The sequence below is a fragment of the Nomascus leucogenys genome, chromosome 11 (genome assembly GCF_006542625.1).
Source record: "Nomascus leucogenys isolate Asia chromosome 11, Asia_NLE_v1, whole genome shotgun sequence".
NCBI lineage: Eukaryota > Metazoa > Chordata > Mammalia > Primates > Hylobatidae > Nomascus > Nomascus leucogenys.
Genome location: NC_044391.1, coordinates 104,197,473 through 104,214,200, shown reverse-complemented (window position 1 = coordinate 104,214,200; position 16,728 = coordinate 104,197,473). Strand labels below are relative to the sequence as shown.

At 43.9% G+C, this 16,728-nt stretch overlaps 1 protein-coding gene across 6 annotated transcripts in view; it reads left to right on the top strand.

Moving 5' to 3' along the window:
* Positions 1-5,024, top strand: part of MCCC1 (methylcrotonoyl-CoA carboxylase 1) — a 91,210-nt gene extending 86,186 nt beyond the window's left edge. For 4 of the 6 annotated variants that reach the window (XM_030822873.1, XM_030822872.1, XM_030822874.1 and 1 more), the window contains 3 exons: positions 376-483; positions 3,014-3,085; positions 4,667-5,024. In XM_030822873.1, the coding sequence (XP_030678733.1) occupies positions 376-483; positions 3,014-3,085; positions 4,667-4,795 (309 nt within the window). In that variant the 3' untranslated portion in view covers positions 4,796-5,024. Of the gene's footprint in view, positions 1-375; positions 484-2,745; positions 3,104-4,666 lie in introns of those variants that run through there. The other 2 variants (XR_004032353.1, XM_030822871.1) reach the window with 2 other exon arrangements.
* Positions 5,025-16,728: the final 11,704 nt, after the last annotated feature.

The window sequence follows — 16,728 nt, the reverse complement described above, 5'->3', positions numbered from 1 at the left end:
TCTGTCACCCAGGCTGGAGTGCAGTGGTGCAGTCTTAGCTTACTGCAGCCTCTACCTCCCAGGATCAAGTGATCCTCTTGCCTCAGCTCCCAAGTAGCTGGGACTATAGACACGTACCACTACACTGGGCTGATTTTTGTATTTTTTTGTAGAGATGAGGTTTCGCTATGTTGCCCAGGCTGGTCTCGAACTCCTGGGCTCAAGCCATCTGCCTACCTTGGCCTCCCGAAGTGCGGGTTTACAAGCGTAAACTGGGCCTGGCCATGATGACTAATATTTAACAAATTGCTGGGAAACAATTATTACCTCAGGTATATTAGTAAAAATATAGTGATAGGATCTTGATTCCATTTTCAGTTTGTTTTCTGTTTCTAGGAAGGAAGTATTGAGATTGACATTCCAGTCCCCAAGTACTTATCTTCTGTGAGCTTACAAGGAACTCAGGGAGGCCCCTTAGCTCCTATGACTGGAACCATTGAAAAGGTAATCACAAGACATCTGTAGAATGATGTTCAGTAAGTTTTAATACGTGGCTTTGTTGAACTTTGTCATTTATGTCCTTTTCCCTTTCTAAACCTTGCTCATTGGAAAGCATCCACTTCACAAAAATAAGAGGATCTATTACAGATTCAAATTGTTTATTACAGTCCTCACTGAAAATACCCATTTACCTAATTTATGAAAAAGACTGCTGTTTTTGAAGGCAGGCATTTGCATCAAAGTACAAATAATCTAAATTGTCTTTTTATGATTAAAACTGAGCATTCATTAAGCATTATTCAAAAAAGCTGGTTTTGAATGTTAAATTTAATAGCAGCAAATTTTTCATGAAATAATGACATTTTCTTTAGTGTACATAGTTGCATCTGTGTTAATGTAACAGGCTGGTATCAGTGAAGAACAATACGGTTTGGTGTTGAATGCAGTATATAATTCACAGTTGCAGTCCATACTGTCTGAGTCAGTTCCGGCTGCTAGAACAGAATACCATAGACTGGATGGCTTTTAAACAATAGAAATTTATTTCTCACGATTCTAGAGGCTGGGAAATCCATCAAATCACCAGCAAATTAAGTGTCTGGTGAGAGTCTACTTACCGATTTCATAAAAAACAGCCATTTTTTCTCTGTGTCCTCACGTGGTGGAAGGGACAAGGGACCTCTCTTCAGGCCTCTTTCATAAGGGCACTCATCTCATTCATGAGGCCAGATCCCTCATGACCTAATCACCTGCTAAAGGCCCCACCTCCAAATACCATCATCTTGGAGGTCAGGATTTCAACAAATGAATTCTGGAGGGATATAGACATTTAGACCCTAGCACATACTGATATAACATCAAATGGTGATAGATCAGTATCTGTAGTCTCCTTTTATGTACTTGAGTTCAGTAGAGTCTCCTCAAATACATTTAAGTCGTAAAAACTCAACTGTATATGCTTGGAACAAAAAAAAAAAAAGAAGAAAATAACTACTTAAATAGTGTGGGTGATTTCAGCCACCATTCTCCTTTGGAAATATTTACCCCAAGTGGGTGTGAGCTAGGAGACCTGGATCTGCCTTTAGCTCATTTGATTTCAGTTCCTACAGGCCTCTCATAGTGTAGGCATCTCTGCACAGCTCTGTTAGTCTCCCACTTAGTAACCATGTTAACCAAAACGAAAGTGAGACCATATAGGATCTATGAGTCCATTTATATGTATACAAAAGAAAATAGAAATCTCTTTCTGGGGTTGCTAATACGTTTGATTCTGTTGCATGAAGATTGTCTTCACATGTACTACACAGGGCTCTGAAGACTTCAAGCACACTTACTATACTTGGCCCTAGGCAACCCCCAAACAAGAAAACCAGTCAAGACCCTCATCCCTCTTCCCTGTCTGGGGAAGACATTTAAGTATATTAGTCCTTCCCTACTGGCAATGTGTCTTGTTTCTACATTCTTGAAACAAATGAAAGGATTTCAAAATATATGGAATATATTCATGTGATTCAAGCAAAACTAAGTGGTTTTGGGGGTAGGGACAGGGGACTAAGCAGTGCTACCCATTGACGACAGTGCCAGCAATGCCAGATTGACCTGTAGGCCTCTGATTTGACCAGTACATTTGGGCTGTAGGTCTCTGATTTGACCAGTACATTTGGACTGTAGGTCTTTGATTTGACTAGTACATTTGACCTATAGGTCTCTGATTTGACCAGTGCATTTGGCCTGTAGGCCTCTGATTTGACCAGTACATTTGACCTGTAGGCCTCTGATTTGACCAGTACATTTGACCTATAAGTCTTTGATTTGACCAGTACATTTGATCTATAGGTCTCTGATTTGACCACTACATTTGACCTATAGGTCTCTGATTTGACCAGTGCATTTGGGCTGTAGGCCTCTGATTTGACCAGTACATTTGACCTGTAGGTCTCTGATTTGACCAGTACATTTGATCTATAGGTCTCTGATTTGACCAGTGCATTTGGCCTGTAGGTCTCTGATTTGACCAGTACATTTGGCCTGTAGGTCTCTGACTTGACCAGTACATTTGGCCTGTAGGTCTCTGATTTGACCAGTACATTTGGCCTGTAGGTCTCTGACTTGACCAGTGCATTTGGCCTGTAGGTCTCTGATTTGACCAGTACATTTGACCTGTAGGTCTCTGATTTGAGCAGTACATTTGGCCTGTAGGTCTCTGACTTGACCAGTACATTTGGCCTGTAGGTCTCTGACTTGACCAGTACATTTGGCCTGTAGGTCTCTGATTTGACCAGTGCATTTGGCAGATGGCACAACCACATGGGCTCTACTTCTGCTCTGTAAGTTTATATACCAAATCTATGGAACACAAAGGACCTCTGTGTTGTTTTTTTTTTTTAATTTATGTTTTATTGTGTATATTCGTGGTTTGCAACATGATGTTATGAGTACATATAGATAGTAAAATGGTTACTATAACGAAGCAGATTAACATATCTAGGACCTCTGTGTTTTCAAATATTAACCTGTCACACTGAATCTCAAGGTGTTTGTCAAAGCTGGAGACAAAGTGAAAGCGGGAGATTTCCTCATGGTTATGATCGCCATGAAGATGGAGGTAAGGAAATCATCAGTTCATTTGCTAAGAGGACTTTGGGAGCAGTCATACCTAATTGTTCTTTTGCCTTATTTTGTAAGTTAACACCACCTTAAATATGAAAAGCCATGATTGACGAAGCATTAATTGTAGGAAACAAAACCAAACTATCCTTCTTGTAGAAAGAGTTTTACTTTAACTTTGTGAAATTACACCTGTCATTTCTGATTCTGAAATTAATGAAATTATCAATAGCTTGGAATCAGGCAATAATCCAACTGAATGTTAACTGTTGGTATTTTCCAAGGCCAAACCAAGGATGCCAGGCATCAGTTTCAAAGTGAAAACCTCAATCAAATTAAATTAGCTGTTTAGGTTTTTAGATGGTTCAAATGGTAGGTCAGCGATTCTTAGCCCTGGCTGAATATTGCAGACAGTCCTCAACTTACAGTGGTTCAATTAAGGATTTTTCAGCTTGATCATGGTGCAAAACCATACACGTTGAATATGCTCGTCAACTTACATTGGATTTATCTGGACCTGACCCCATCATAAGTCAAAGAGCATGTGTACAATCACCTGGGGAGATTTTTAAAAATTCTTCCCCAGACCCATTGAATTGCAGTCTCCAGGAGTAGAGCCCAAGGATCAATACTTTTGAAGGGCCGGGCACAGTGGCTCATGCCTATAATCCCAGCACTTTGGGAGGCCGAGGCAGGCGGATCATTTGAGGTCAGGAGTTCACGACCAGCTTGGCCAACATGGTGAGACCCCATCTCTATTAAAAATACAAAAATTAGCCAGGCATGGTGGTGCATGCCTATAATCCCAGCTACTCGGCAGGCTGAGGCAGGAGAATTGCTTGAACCTGGGAGGCAGAGGTTGCAGTGAGCTGAGATCTTGCCACTGCACTCCAGCCTGGGTGACAGAGCGAGACCCCGTTTCAATTTAAAAAAACAAACAACAAGGCCAGGCGCAATGGTTCACACTTGTAATCCCAGCACTTTGGGAGGCCAAGGTGGGTGGATCATGAGGTCAGGAGTTCAAGACCAGCCTGGCTAACATAGTGAAACCCCATCTCTACTAAAAATACAAAAATTAGCCAGGTGTGGTGGCACATACCTGTAGTCCCAGTTACTTGGGAGGCTGAGGTGGGAGAACCGCTTGAACCCGGGAGGCAGAGGTTGCAGTGAGTTGAGACCATGCCATTGCACTCCAGCCTGGGTGACAGAGTGAGACTCTGTCTCAACAACAACAACAACAACAAACAACAAAAAACTGTTGAAAGCTTCCTAGATGCAATTCTAACGTGAAGCTCAAGTTGAGAACTGCGAGCTACACCAGAGCTTCCCAGTCATATTGTTGAGTGGTTACTGCTGTGTCCTAGTGTTAATTCCTCTCAACGTGTTACTCTTCTCCCTGTGTGCTGTGATGTTAAAAATAACAACAACAACAACAACAAAGCGTTGGAAAGCACTGAGAGACGACAAAACCTCAAAGTTGGCTACAGTTTTCATTTTTGGTCTCCCTTTCTTGACTTGGTGTACACTCAGTCCTCATTAGTATTGCAGCTGTCATTTGCCCTGTCTTACGTCTCTGCAGCATACCATAAAGGCTCCAAAGGATGGCACAATAAAGAAAGTGTTCTACAGAGAAGGTGCTCAGGCTGACAGACACACTCCTTTAGTGGAGTTTGAGGAGGAAGAATCAGACAAAAGGGAATCGGAATAAACTCCAGCAAGGAAATGGCCAATTAAGTAGTGTCTTCTCTCTCCACCAAAAAGAGGAAGTGCCTCCAGCTTTTCTCGGGGTCTCATAAAGAGCAGTTTTACTAAATGATTGTATGCTTGTGCTGAACACCTTTCATATTGGAGAATCATGCATTTGGGTCACAAATATAATAAATTATCTCAAAATATTTCATACTAATAAAGTTGAATTATTTTTTATTGGAAGCCAATGTTTGTTTCTGCCTCAAATTTTATACAGTCTAGTCTCTTTTAGGACGGGGGGAAGAGAAAAGGACATTTAATTAAATGAATTACTTTCCAGTTGCTGTTATGATGAAAATGGGCAGTAACATGTTTCAGAGACAGATGCCTGGATTTCAACAGCCAAGGTTTTGTCTGGCCAAAAAGTAACTTACTCTAGGTAATTTAAAAGACATGGATATTAGTCGGGCACCGTGGCTCACGCCTGTAATCCCAGCACTTTGGGAGGCCAAGGTGGGCGGATCACTTGAGTTCAGGAGTTTGAGACCAGTCTGGCCAATATAGTGAAACCCCATCTCCACAAAAAATAAGCTGGGTGTAGTGGTGCACACCTGCAGTCCCAGCTACTTGGGAGGCTGAGGCAGGAGAATCGCTTGAACCTGGGAGGCAGAGGTTGCAGTAAGTCGAGACCGCACCACTGCACTCTAGCCTGGGTGACAGAGTGAGACTCCATCTCAAAACAAATACATAAATATAAATAAGTAAAGACACGGATATTGTTTCTAGTGTTTGTGATTGGAAAGTTTCTATCTAGATTGCCTCTGCCTTTATTGTACTTTCTAAGCTTCTAAAAATATATGTATTATATATCTATTACATGCTAGAATATATTAATATTTAATATAAAATTTTGGTAAATTTGAAAAGCATAATTTTACAGAAAAAGTAGATAAGAGTTAAAAGCCTGAGCCTGCTGAATGCTTTTTTTAGAAATACTTTTTTCATTATGAAGAAAAACCATTCCGTTTACTTTTGTCTAGATTCTGTGTTACTTTTACTAACAGATGTGCAGCTCTTTGCATTTTTATATATTCATTGAAGTGTTAAATATTTGTTGAATTGAGTTCTTGCTGAATACATAAGACTATGCTAAATGTTGTGGAAAATACAGAGAATTATAAAAGATGGTCTCCGTACTTTAAGATGCCTATAATTGGGAAAGTAAAACATAAATCATGTTTGCTATGATTAGAATGTGTCCCCTATATTTCACGTGTTAAAAACTTAATCCCCAAGTTCATGTGTTGATTAGAGGTAGGACTTTCGGGAGGTAATTAGGATTGGATATGGTCATCAGGGTGGGGCCCCCATGATGGGACTGGTGGCTTTAAAAGAGGAAGAGACCTGAGCTGACTCGCTCTTGCCCTCTTGCCATGTGATGCCCTCCACCATGTTATGACACAGCAAAAAGGCCCTCACCAGACACCGGCCTCTTGATCTTGAACTTCCCAGACTTCAGAACTGTAAGAAATAAATTACTTCATAAATTATCCAGTCTGTGATACTCTGTTTTAGCAATGCAACACAGTCTATGACAATGTCAAAAGTTACAGTTTTAGCAAGGGAGCCTTTTCCCCTTTCCAAACAAAACTTTCTCTGTTTAAAAGAGGGAAAAGCAGCCGGGCGCAATGGCTCATTCCTGTAATCCCAGCACTTTGGGAGGCTGAGGCAGGCGGATCACAAGGTCAAGAGATGGAGACCATCCTGGCCAACATAGTGAAACCCTGTCTCTACTAAATATACAAAGATTAGCTGGGCATGGTGGTGCGCGCCTGTAGTCCCAGCTACTACTTGGGAAGCTGAGGCAGGAGAATCACTTGAACCAGGGAGTCGGAAGTTGCAGTGAGCCGAGATCATGCCATTGCACTCCAGCCTGGTAACAGAGTGAGACTCTGTCTCCAAAAAAAAAAAAAAAAAAAGAGGGAAAAGCAAAGGTGCTGTGATGGAAATTTCACGTTGCTGTTTGCCCCCTTTTGGAGAACGCTGTTTGTATCCTTCAGTGGAACATGGTTGAGTTCACTGTTTCATTGTTAAGTGACTGTGTTGGGGATATGTGTATTGAAGGAATTTGAAGCTAGCTAGCCCAATTACCCACATATTGGTAGAATTCTTTAGGATCTTTGCCAGTTCTGGTGCTGTGAGCAGTTATTTTGCACATGAATGCATCTGTTTATGCTACAGACACTTATAGAGCATTTGCTCTATACTAGGGCCTCTGGAGCGAAGATGGTAAGAAATGATTTCTGCCCTTGCCCTATCTAATGGGAAACAGGATACAGCTGCATAGAAAAATGTAATATAGGCCGGGCGTGGTGGATCACCTGAGGTCAGGAGTTTGAGACCAGCCTGGCCAACATGGTGAAACTCCATCCTTACTAAAATTACTAAAATTAGTCGGACATGGTGGCACATGCCTGCAGTCCCAGCTACTCAGGAGGCTGAGGCAGGAGAATTGCTTGAACCCCAGAGGCAGAGGTTGCAGCGAGCTAAGATTGCACCACTGCGCTCCAGCCTGGGCAATGGAGCGAGACTCCATCTCAAAAAATATATATATAATTGACAGTAAGTGGTATATATACCAGTCTCCTAGGTGTCATGTGCGGTGAGGTGAGTGAGGTACTAAATTCTGCTTTGGGTCAGGAGGCAGAAGGAGAGGCAGTGATGTTTGAACTGGGCTTTGGAGGATAGCTGTTTGCCAGATGGAGAAAGAAGGTGGTGAGTCCAAGGCCATTGCAGGCAGAAGGACTGGCAAGGTCTAGAAGAGTAAGGCATGAAGGCCTGCAATGTATTCAGGACACAGAGTGGATGGCCTGGGCCACTAGGCAGAGAAGGGCAAGCAAGGCACGCAGCTGCCTAGCAGTAAAAGGCCTTCTCTTGTCCCAGAGGACTTCATTCTGGAGGCAGTGAGGAGCTGCTGGAGATTTTCAGCCAACTTAAGTTTTTCAAGTTGTATAATGTCCACAGTCTGGAGTACAGGCTGGAAAGTGGAGAGAGGCTGGAGACGGTCCCAAACAGACGCCAGATACGTGGGCCAGGCTGGCTGCAGTGGCTCAAGTCTATAATCCCAGCACTTTGGGAGGCAGAGTCTGGAGGATCACTTGACGCCAGGAGTTGGAGACCAGCCCCACGCCGCCTGCCCCATATCTCTACAAAAAATTTTAAAATTAGCCAGGCATGGTGGCACATCCCTGTGGTCCCAGCTACTTGGGAGGCTGGAGCGGGAGGATCACTTGAGCCCAGGAGTTTGAGGTTACATTGCTCTATGATCACATGCCACTGCACTCCAGCCTGGACGACAGTGTGACCCTGTCTCAAAAAAAAAAAAAAAAAAAAAAAAGACAAAAAGTACAGGTCAGGGTGGGGAAAACAGACTTTGGTGCACATCTTGACTTAAAAGTACTTCTCCCTTGGATAAGACCCATTAGAGGCATGGACCAAAACAGAGTCATTAGTTGGAAAAAAAAAAAAAGAAGCAGCTTGCTACCTTCTCTTTGACAGCAGCATGGCTCAGGTATTTAATAACCAAGAGAACAACAACATTTAAGAACCCCAATGATTGCTTTTTGATCACAGGGGAGAACATATAGCATTGTAGTTGAAATACAGCAGTTAAAATTCTTGCATTCGGACCCTAGCTTTGTCACTTACTAGCTGTATTGCCTTGGGCAAGTCATTTAACCTCTCTGAGCTTTATCTGTAAAATTGAGGTGGCAGCACTACCTTACAGGCTTGTTTTGGAGATTAAAGAAGAAAATGTAGAGGTTGCCTTTAGCATTGTACCTGGAAAATCATTTATACTTGCCTGGTAGTTATTGCCAACTCTGGTTCTTGCTAGGGAGCAATTAAGAAACTGCTGTAAATTCAGCCAAGCTGGTTACTCTTGCCAGGAAAAATCCCAGGTCCCAGGATGGTGAAAAATCCTGCCTGGATATGCATCACCCTGTCCCCTCTCTCCCCTCCCTTCCCCAGCTGTAGCCTGCTCCGGTGTGACCCAGGCACCTGTCAACCACTGACAGACTGTTGCTGTCGGACTGTCGGGGGAAGCCTCCATCAGTAGCTAGAGCTGTGTGCTGGTGGGACAGCAGCCCGCCCACTTGCATGAAGGCTGGGTCAACTTGGAAAAACTCACTTGGAACAACTCACCTGGAACAACTCACTTACGTGAAGGCTGGGTCCGGACTTGCTCCACCTGCCGCCATCAGTTGTCACGTGTGTAGCTGGTGCTGGAGGGGAAGCCTGTGTTTGGCTTGCGCCTCAGTGTGGGCAGGCATCATACCTTCTGCTGGACAGCAGAGTAGGGCGGTCTTTCATTTAGCTGAACTCTTTCCCCCATTTCCCCCTCCACGATCGACTTCTCACCCCTGCACACTTACCGTTAACCCTCAACTAGTCCTCTTAGGAATATTAGAAGGTGAAATGTGCACCTGTGCCCTGCCTAGCCAGGGCTCTTCTGCTGTTGTCATTAAAATATTCACAGTGTTGATAGTAATGTTTGCACGTCTATTGCATCTTTCATCAGAGGGTCTCAAAAAAGCGCTTCTAGGCCAGGTGCAGTGGCTCACGCCTGTAATTCCAGCACTTTGGGAGGCCGAGGCAGGTGGTTCACCTGAGGTCAGGAGTTCGAGACCAGCCTGGCCGATATGATGAAACCCCATCTCTACTTAAAAAAAAATACAAAAATTAGCCGGGCGTGGTGGCGTGCGCCTGTAGTCCTGGCTACTCGGGAGGCTGAGGCAGAAGAATTGCTTGAACCTGGGAGGCGGAGGTTGCCGTGAACTTAGGTTGTGCCACTGCACTCCAGCCTGGGTGACAGAGCAAGACTCTGTCTCAAAAAAAAAAAAAAAAAAGCACTTCTAGATATTCACACTAGGCTTCAAAATACCCCAGAAGAGGAAAATGTGATTTAAACTGTGTGGTAGAAGAGGAGATGGCTGTCACCAAATGCTTTGCTCCTTGCCTAGTGTGGAGAACCTTAGGGTACCAGTCCCCTCCTGCTAATGACACACTGTTCCCTGAGGGCTGACCCCAGGGTGCTGCCCCTAGAGATTAGTAGTTTTTCCCCACCAGACTGGGAGTATAGGGCATCACAAGAGGCCCCGCCCACAGCTCTCAGCTCTCAAAGCCACAGGCTGAGTGGAAACACTCTTGCCCACCCTCCCCCAACCCCTGGGAATGTCCCTGGGGACACCATTCCTTCTGGACCAAGGGGTGCCTGGGCCTTTAGGAGATTATAGCCCTGATACCGATGATTACCTTGTCACCCTGACATTTGTCTCCCATTTGCTGGATCCCTGGGGACTCAGAATGCCTTGGTGCCTCTAACTGGCTCAGTCTCTTGCAGCGAGTTCCAAGTGAAGTGTGCACTCTCCTCTGCCACCTCCAAGCCACAGCACAGACGTCAACTCCTTCCCTGCTAAGAATGGCTGACGTCATTCTCTGTATGTACCACCCCTCGTTACCATTTTGCTAAACTGTTAGATTAGATTAGAAATAATTCTTATTCCAAAACCAGCCTCCCACAGAAACAAAAAAACCACTAACAAAAACAGGGTAATTTGGGGCTTTTCCCTCTTCCCAGTTACTCCTTTATCATGACCAACTATGTCATAAAAGCATTATGGTTTTTTTCCATTATTGAAAGCAGGCAGTTAAAAGTGCTACTCCAGTGAACACACAAATGATAAGAAGGTGAAACAGCCAGGCTGGGAACAGTGGCTCATGCCTGTAATCCCAGCACTTTGGGAGGCCAAGGCAGGAGGATTGCTTGAGCCCAGGAGTTCAGGAGTTTGAGACCAGCCTGGGCAACATAGGGAGACCCCATCTCTACAAATAATTTAAAAAATCAACTGGGCATAGTGTCAGGCATCTGTGGTCCCAGCTACTTGGGAAGCTGAAATGGGAGGATTGGCCGAACCTAGGAGTTTGAGGCTGCGGTGAGCCGTGATCGTGCCACTGAGCGACAGAGCAAAACTCTGTCTCAAAAAAAAAAAATCTATTTAGAATGGGACTTTTATTAAAACATTTCTCCAGACTAGCTGATCCTCTGATTGCTTAACTTACAGAAGAAGACTAATCACCTGAAACCTTAATAGAAATAGTATGTTTCAACATTGCTGAGGAATTTGTTAACTTCCCAGATGAAAATTCTGGGATTAGGTGGTAAACAGGAACAGGCAGTGAGGGCCAACATTCAGAGATTTGCATTTCATGAAAGGACTTTGGAAATATCTGAAATTTGGGGAAATGTACTTAGGAGGTGGGGTCAGTGACAGTTTAGGTCTTATATACACAAGGACAAAATTTCACACTCCTCCTAGAACATTAGGGAGATGGATTAATGGGAAAGATGTGACTCACCAAGGGCAATATTACATTTATAAACACTGAAAGAATATACTAGTTTAGAAACTTTTATCATCAACCCTGCTTTTTCAGATGTTTTTATTCTTGCATTTTTTGTACATTTTTATTATTTGCTAATATAATTCTCCTTTCCAAAAAAAATCTGACTTGCTTAAATGAATGTTTAAAGAAGTTAAAAACTGCACAGTGGAATCCACGTTTAGGAAACCCCTTTATGGGCAAAAGTATTTGTCTCTTCCTTAAACAGAAATTTTACGTTGCTGTTAAAACAAAAGTGGCTTGATTTCTTAGATACACCAATAAAACAAACAGTATAATGTATCAACACTTTAGTTATCGTTTCTTCTTTTTTACTTTTATTTTTTTTTTAGACAGGGTCTTGCTCTGTCACCCAGGCTAGAGGGCAGTGGCCATCATCACAGTTTATGGCAGCCTCAGCCTCCTGGGCTCAAGTGGCCCTCCCACCTCAGCCCCACAAGTAGCTGAAACCACAGGCATGCACTGCCATGCCTAGCTAATTTTTATTTATTTATTATTTATTTTTGTAGTCTCACTTTGTTGCCCAGACTGGTCTTGAACTCTTGGGCTCAAGCAATCCTCCCACCTCAGACTCCCAAAGTGTTGAGATTGCAGGCGTGAGCCATTGTGCCTGGCCTTCTTATGATGTCTTGATTCACAGGGAGAAATGTACCTCTCACTCAAATCAGAATATTTATATTGCTCTGACTTGCGTGTTTCCCCTGGGGTGAAAAGAGGATGGAAGCCAAATTATAATGACGAGTTTCCTTGATGAGAAGGGGCCCAAATAAAAGGAATACAGTGTATGGTTCGGTTCTGTAGCGGATACGACAATTTGATACATCTCTCTCCGCAAAAGGAACGCATAGGGGGGCTACAGGCTGAGGATACACGCTAGGAGTTCTCTCCCCTCAGATTTCCCATTTTTCTCCTTCACTTGCTCATCTCCATTTTGTTGACATATTCTTTCTTTAGATGTATTAATACCATTAGCCTGTTTTCCCTAAAATTCCCTGATGACAGGAATTACCTGGAGTGCTTGCCAAAAGTAGACTTCTGAATTAGAATCTCTAAGGGAAAGGCCTGGCATTCTGTAGACTTAACAAATGCCCCAAGTTGTTTTGACCAGGAAGGTTTGGGAACAATGAGTTGGTCTAGTGCATCTGAAAATTTAACATTCCTGCTAATCACCTGCAGCCCCCCGATTCCTCTGGTCTAGAGAAGGGCTGAGAAAGTCTCCATTTCTAACAAGCTGCCAGGCTTGCAGCCCGATGACTGCTTTTTTTAAAATTTAATTTAAATTTTTTTTTTTTTTTTTTTGAGATGGAGTTTCACTCTTGTTGCCCAGGCTGGAGTGCAGTGGCATGATCTTGGCTCACTGCAACCTCTGCCTCCCAGGTTCAACTGATTCTCCTGCCTCAGCCTCCTGAGTAGCTGGGATTACAGGTATGCACCACCACGCCCAGCAAATTTTGTATTTTTAGTAGAGACGGCATTTCTCCATGTTAGTCAGTCTGCTGTCAAACTCCCGACCTCAGGTGATCCACCCGTCTTGGCCTCCCAAAGTGCTAGGATTACAGGTGTGAGCCACCGCGCCCCGCCTGAGGACTGCATTTTGAGTGGCATGCATCAGTGATTCTCAAAAGGTAGTCCAGGGCCAGCAGCAGCAGCCCTGCCCAGGAAGTTATTAGAAATGCAAATTCTCAGCCCCACCCTACATCTCCTGCATCAGAATCTTGGGGGTGAGGCTCAGCAAGACGTCCGGTGAGATTTTTATACGTATGAAAAATCCAGAACCACAGATCAGATCTGTAGTTAGTTAGGCTTAGCTGCTGCTTACTACTCTGGCTGGAAAATTATTTCACTGGAGATAAACCTTTGGATATTTCTAATCTTATTCGTTTGGTGTACATTTACATAGTGTAATTCCACTTGGGGAGGTGCCTTGCTAGCCACTTTGTAAAGAGTTCAGGGAATATTGGCAAGAAAGTCATCTTGGGGTATTTTGAGGGAACCTGTTCCTTGTTAGCTTCAAATTTAATGTTTAAAGTTCACTACGGAAACCATGTTAGGTTAGAACAGGCTTTGCAAATGCAAATGTGAAAGGGACAAGCACACAGACAGCAGTGAGTGAGGTAGCACGGGGCGGGGCGGGGGGGAGGCGGGGTGGGGGGGAGAGGCGGTGCGGGGGAAGGGGAGGAGAGGTTTGGCGAGCAGGGACCTTGGAGAGCAGCTACTCCTCGGGCCCCACCCAGCTAGTGCCAGGCCAGGTGGGAATGTGGCCCAGGGCGGTCACATCTTCCAACTTTTTGCGTGAAATCTCCTGATTTTGAAATCTTGGCAAACTCTTAGATTCATGGTAAATATTCCGTGTGCCTAACCAAGTTGGCATTGGTCAGCAGCTCTGCCTTGGAGGAACTAGCCAGGGAGATGATTCACCAGCCTTGCTGCCCCTCTGTGGGTCACCCTCACAAAGAAGCAAGCCAAGGCTCCTCTGCCTATGGGGTAGTGGTTATTTTGTTTCTTTACTTTCTTAGTAAACTTGCTTTCACTTTATAGATTCGTCCTGAATTCTTTCTTGTGTGAGATCCAAGAACCCTCTCTTGGGGACTGGATTGGGACCCCTTTCCCATAACACTATTACTTACTTCTGGGGTTTTCATAAGAATTAATTTATGTATGTGAGTTCCCTTCTCTCCCCGGACACTTTCCCCAAGAGTCCTTTGCTTTCTGTGTTTTGTTTGTTTTTGTTTTTGAGACGTAGTCTCACTCTGTCCCCCAGGCTGGAGTGCAGTGGCAAGATCTCTGCTCACTACAACCTCTGCCTGCCGAGTTCAAGCGATTCTCCCCCCTCAGCCTTCCAAGTAGCTGGGACTACAGGCGTGCGCCACCACACGTGGCTAATCTTTGTATTTTTAGTAGAGACACGGTTTCACAATGTTGGCCAGGATGGTCTCGATCTCTTGACCTCATGATCCGCCCGCCTTGGCTTCTCAAAGTGCTGGGATTACAGGAGTGAGCTGCCATGCCCGGCAGGTCCTTTGCTTTCAAAACACCATTGAGTATTTCATTGTTGACAAATTAAATCCAGAGTAGTATCTGAGATTCCATGTCAGTCATCTAACATGCTGTGGAAACCACAAAGTCTCCAAACAGGTTTCTACAGAGACTACCACTCTTTGCCTTCCTCAATTAATTACACAGAAAGGATGGGAAAGGTGTACCGGGTGACGGGGCAGATGGGGAAAATAAAAATAAAGCAGCAAGCCAAGCTGAGGTATCACCCAGCTCTGGTAGTCCACTGCTGGGAAACCCAACCACCAACTACTTTCCATCCCCATGAAAGGTAAGTCAGCTCTTCTCTCCAAGTAGCAACCTGATCAGCCAAGGGTTAGTGCCCATGGAAATAGTTGGAACACTTCATATTGGAAAAATGAAGTATCAGATTGTGTAATCCCTCTAGAAGCAAAGAATACTTAACAGGAAAGTAATTCCAGAGGCACATCCAGGTTTTGCAGGTCCTGAAGCTTATACAATTTGGGGAGAACTTATTTAAGAAAAGGAGTGTGAAATGACATATACAAAAATAGTTTTGAAAGTACATGGCAGTCTTAGCCAAATGTGGTAGAATGTTTACTTTTAAAATTTTACAAAAATCAGATGACCAGGGCCTTGGAAGGGGCCCATGCAAGCAGGGGTCCTGGAGGTTCCTGAGTATCATGGAACATCGGCCTGTGTCCTGGTGACCACTGGAGGGCTGGGAGGGGTAGTGTCTGGAATGAAACTGTTGGTGCTCTGGGGAGCTGGTGATGTTCTGTGTCTTGACCTAGGTAGGAAGGTGACTATGCAGGGGGTTATTTCACAGCAATCTGTTAAGCTGCACACTTGGGTTTTTGCTTTTTTTTTTTTTTTTTTTTTTGAGATGGAGTTTCGCTCTTGTTGCCCAGGCTCACCGCAACTTCTGCCTCCCAGGTTCAAGTGATTCTCCAGTCTCAGCCTCCTGAGTAGCTGGGATTACAGGCACCTGCCACTAACGCCCGGCTAATTTTTGGTATTTTTAGAAGAGATGGGGTTTCACCATGTTGGTCAGGCTGCTCTAGAACTCCTGACCTCAGGTAGTCCACCTGCCTCGGCCTCCCAAAGTGCTGGGATTACAGGCATGAGCCATGGTGCCTGGCCTAGTTTTTGCACTTTTATGTATACTTGTTATATTTCATAATTTAAGAAATCATTTGGCCCTTTTCTAAGTTAGGGAAAATACTCATTGGATGACGTAGGTCTTCAATAAATACTTGTTGAATGAGCTAAGGAATGAATGATTTTCAAATATATTCAGAAAATATATAGTAAAGGCCTAAATGTGTAAGGACATATTATTAAATATGTGATAGTGGCCAGATGTCGTGGCTCACACCTGTAATCCCAGGACTTTGGGAGGCTGAGGAAAGTAGATCACCTGAGGTCAGGAGTTTGAGACTAGCCTGGCGAACATGGTGAAACCCGGTCTCTTCTAAAAATACAAAAATTAGCAGGGCGTGGTGGCATGCACCTGTAATCCCAGCTACTGGGGAGGCTGAGGTAGGAGAATCACTTGAACCCGGGAATTGGAGGTTGCAGTGAGCTGAGACAGCACCGTTGCACTCCAGCCTGGGCAACAAGAGTGAAACTATGTCTCAAAAAAAAAAAAAGTTATAGTATTATTATAGTGTAGTATATTATTTTAAGCAAAAAGAGAAGTAAGATTTAATGAGAGAAAATTATATTTTACTTCATTTTGCCTTTTTTTTTTTTGGAGACAGGGTCTCTGTCGCCCAAGCTGGACTGCAGTGGTGTGATCATGGCTCACTGCAACCTCTGCCTCCTGGGATTAGTGATCCTCCCACCTTAGCCTCCCTAGTAATTGGGACTACTACAGGTGTGCGCCACCACACCCGGCTAATTTTTGCATTTTTTGTAGAGATGGGGTTTTGCCACATTGCCCAGGCTGGTCTCGAGCCCCTGGGCTCAAGTGATCCACCCACCTCGGCCTCCCAAAGTCCTGGGATTACAGGAATGCACCACTGTGCCTGGCCCTCAATTTTTTTTTTCTACAAACCCGTATTTGTCCACTCTAATAAAGAACTAGGATTGGAGGAGAAATGGACAAGAGAAACAGGTAGAGGGAGGTACAAAAGGGAACATCCATCATGTGTGTAGATATCTGAAGTTATTTATCTTGAGTTAATCCAAGGCAAATCTTCAATTTTTGTATTACAATTTATAAAATGCATCTTTCTCCTAAAAGAAATGTTCTCCTACTTTTCTTTGGTGACGATCGATATTGTGCCCAAAATGACAGAGTATGTCACTCTTTGGAAAATCAGTTTCTCAAGTAGTCAGAAATTAGGATAGCCACATGAGAGATTTTTAATAGCCAGATCTTTCAGATTTGCAATTACCTAATTATACTACATGCGCCATTTTCATGCCAATTTAATTCAAGAAATTAAGGATCTATATTATCCCTGTTTT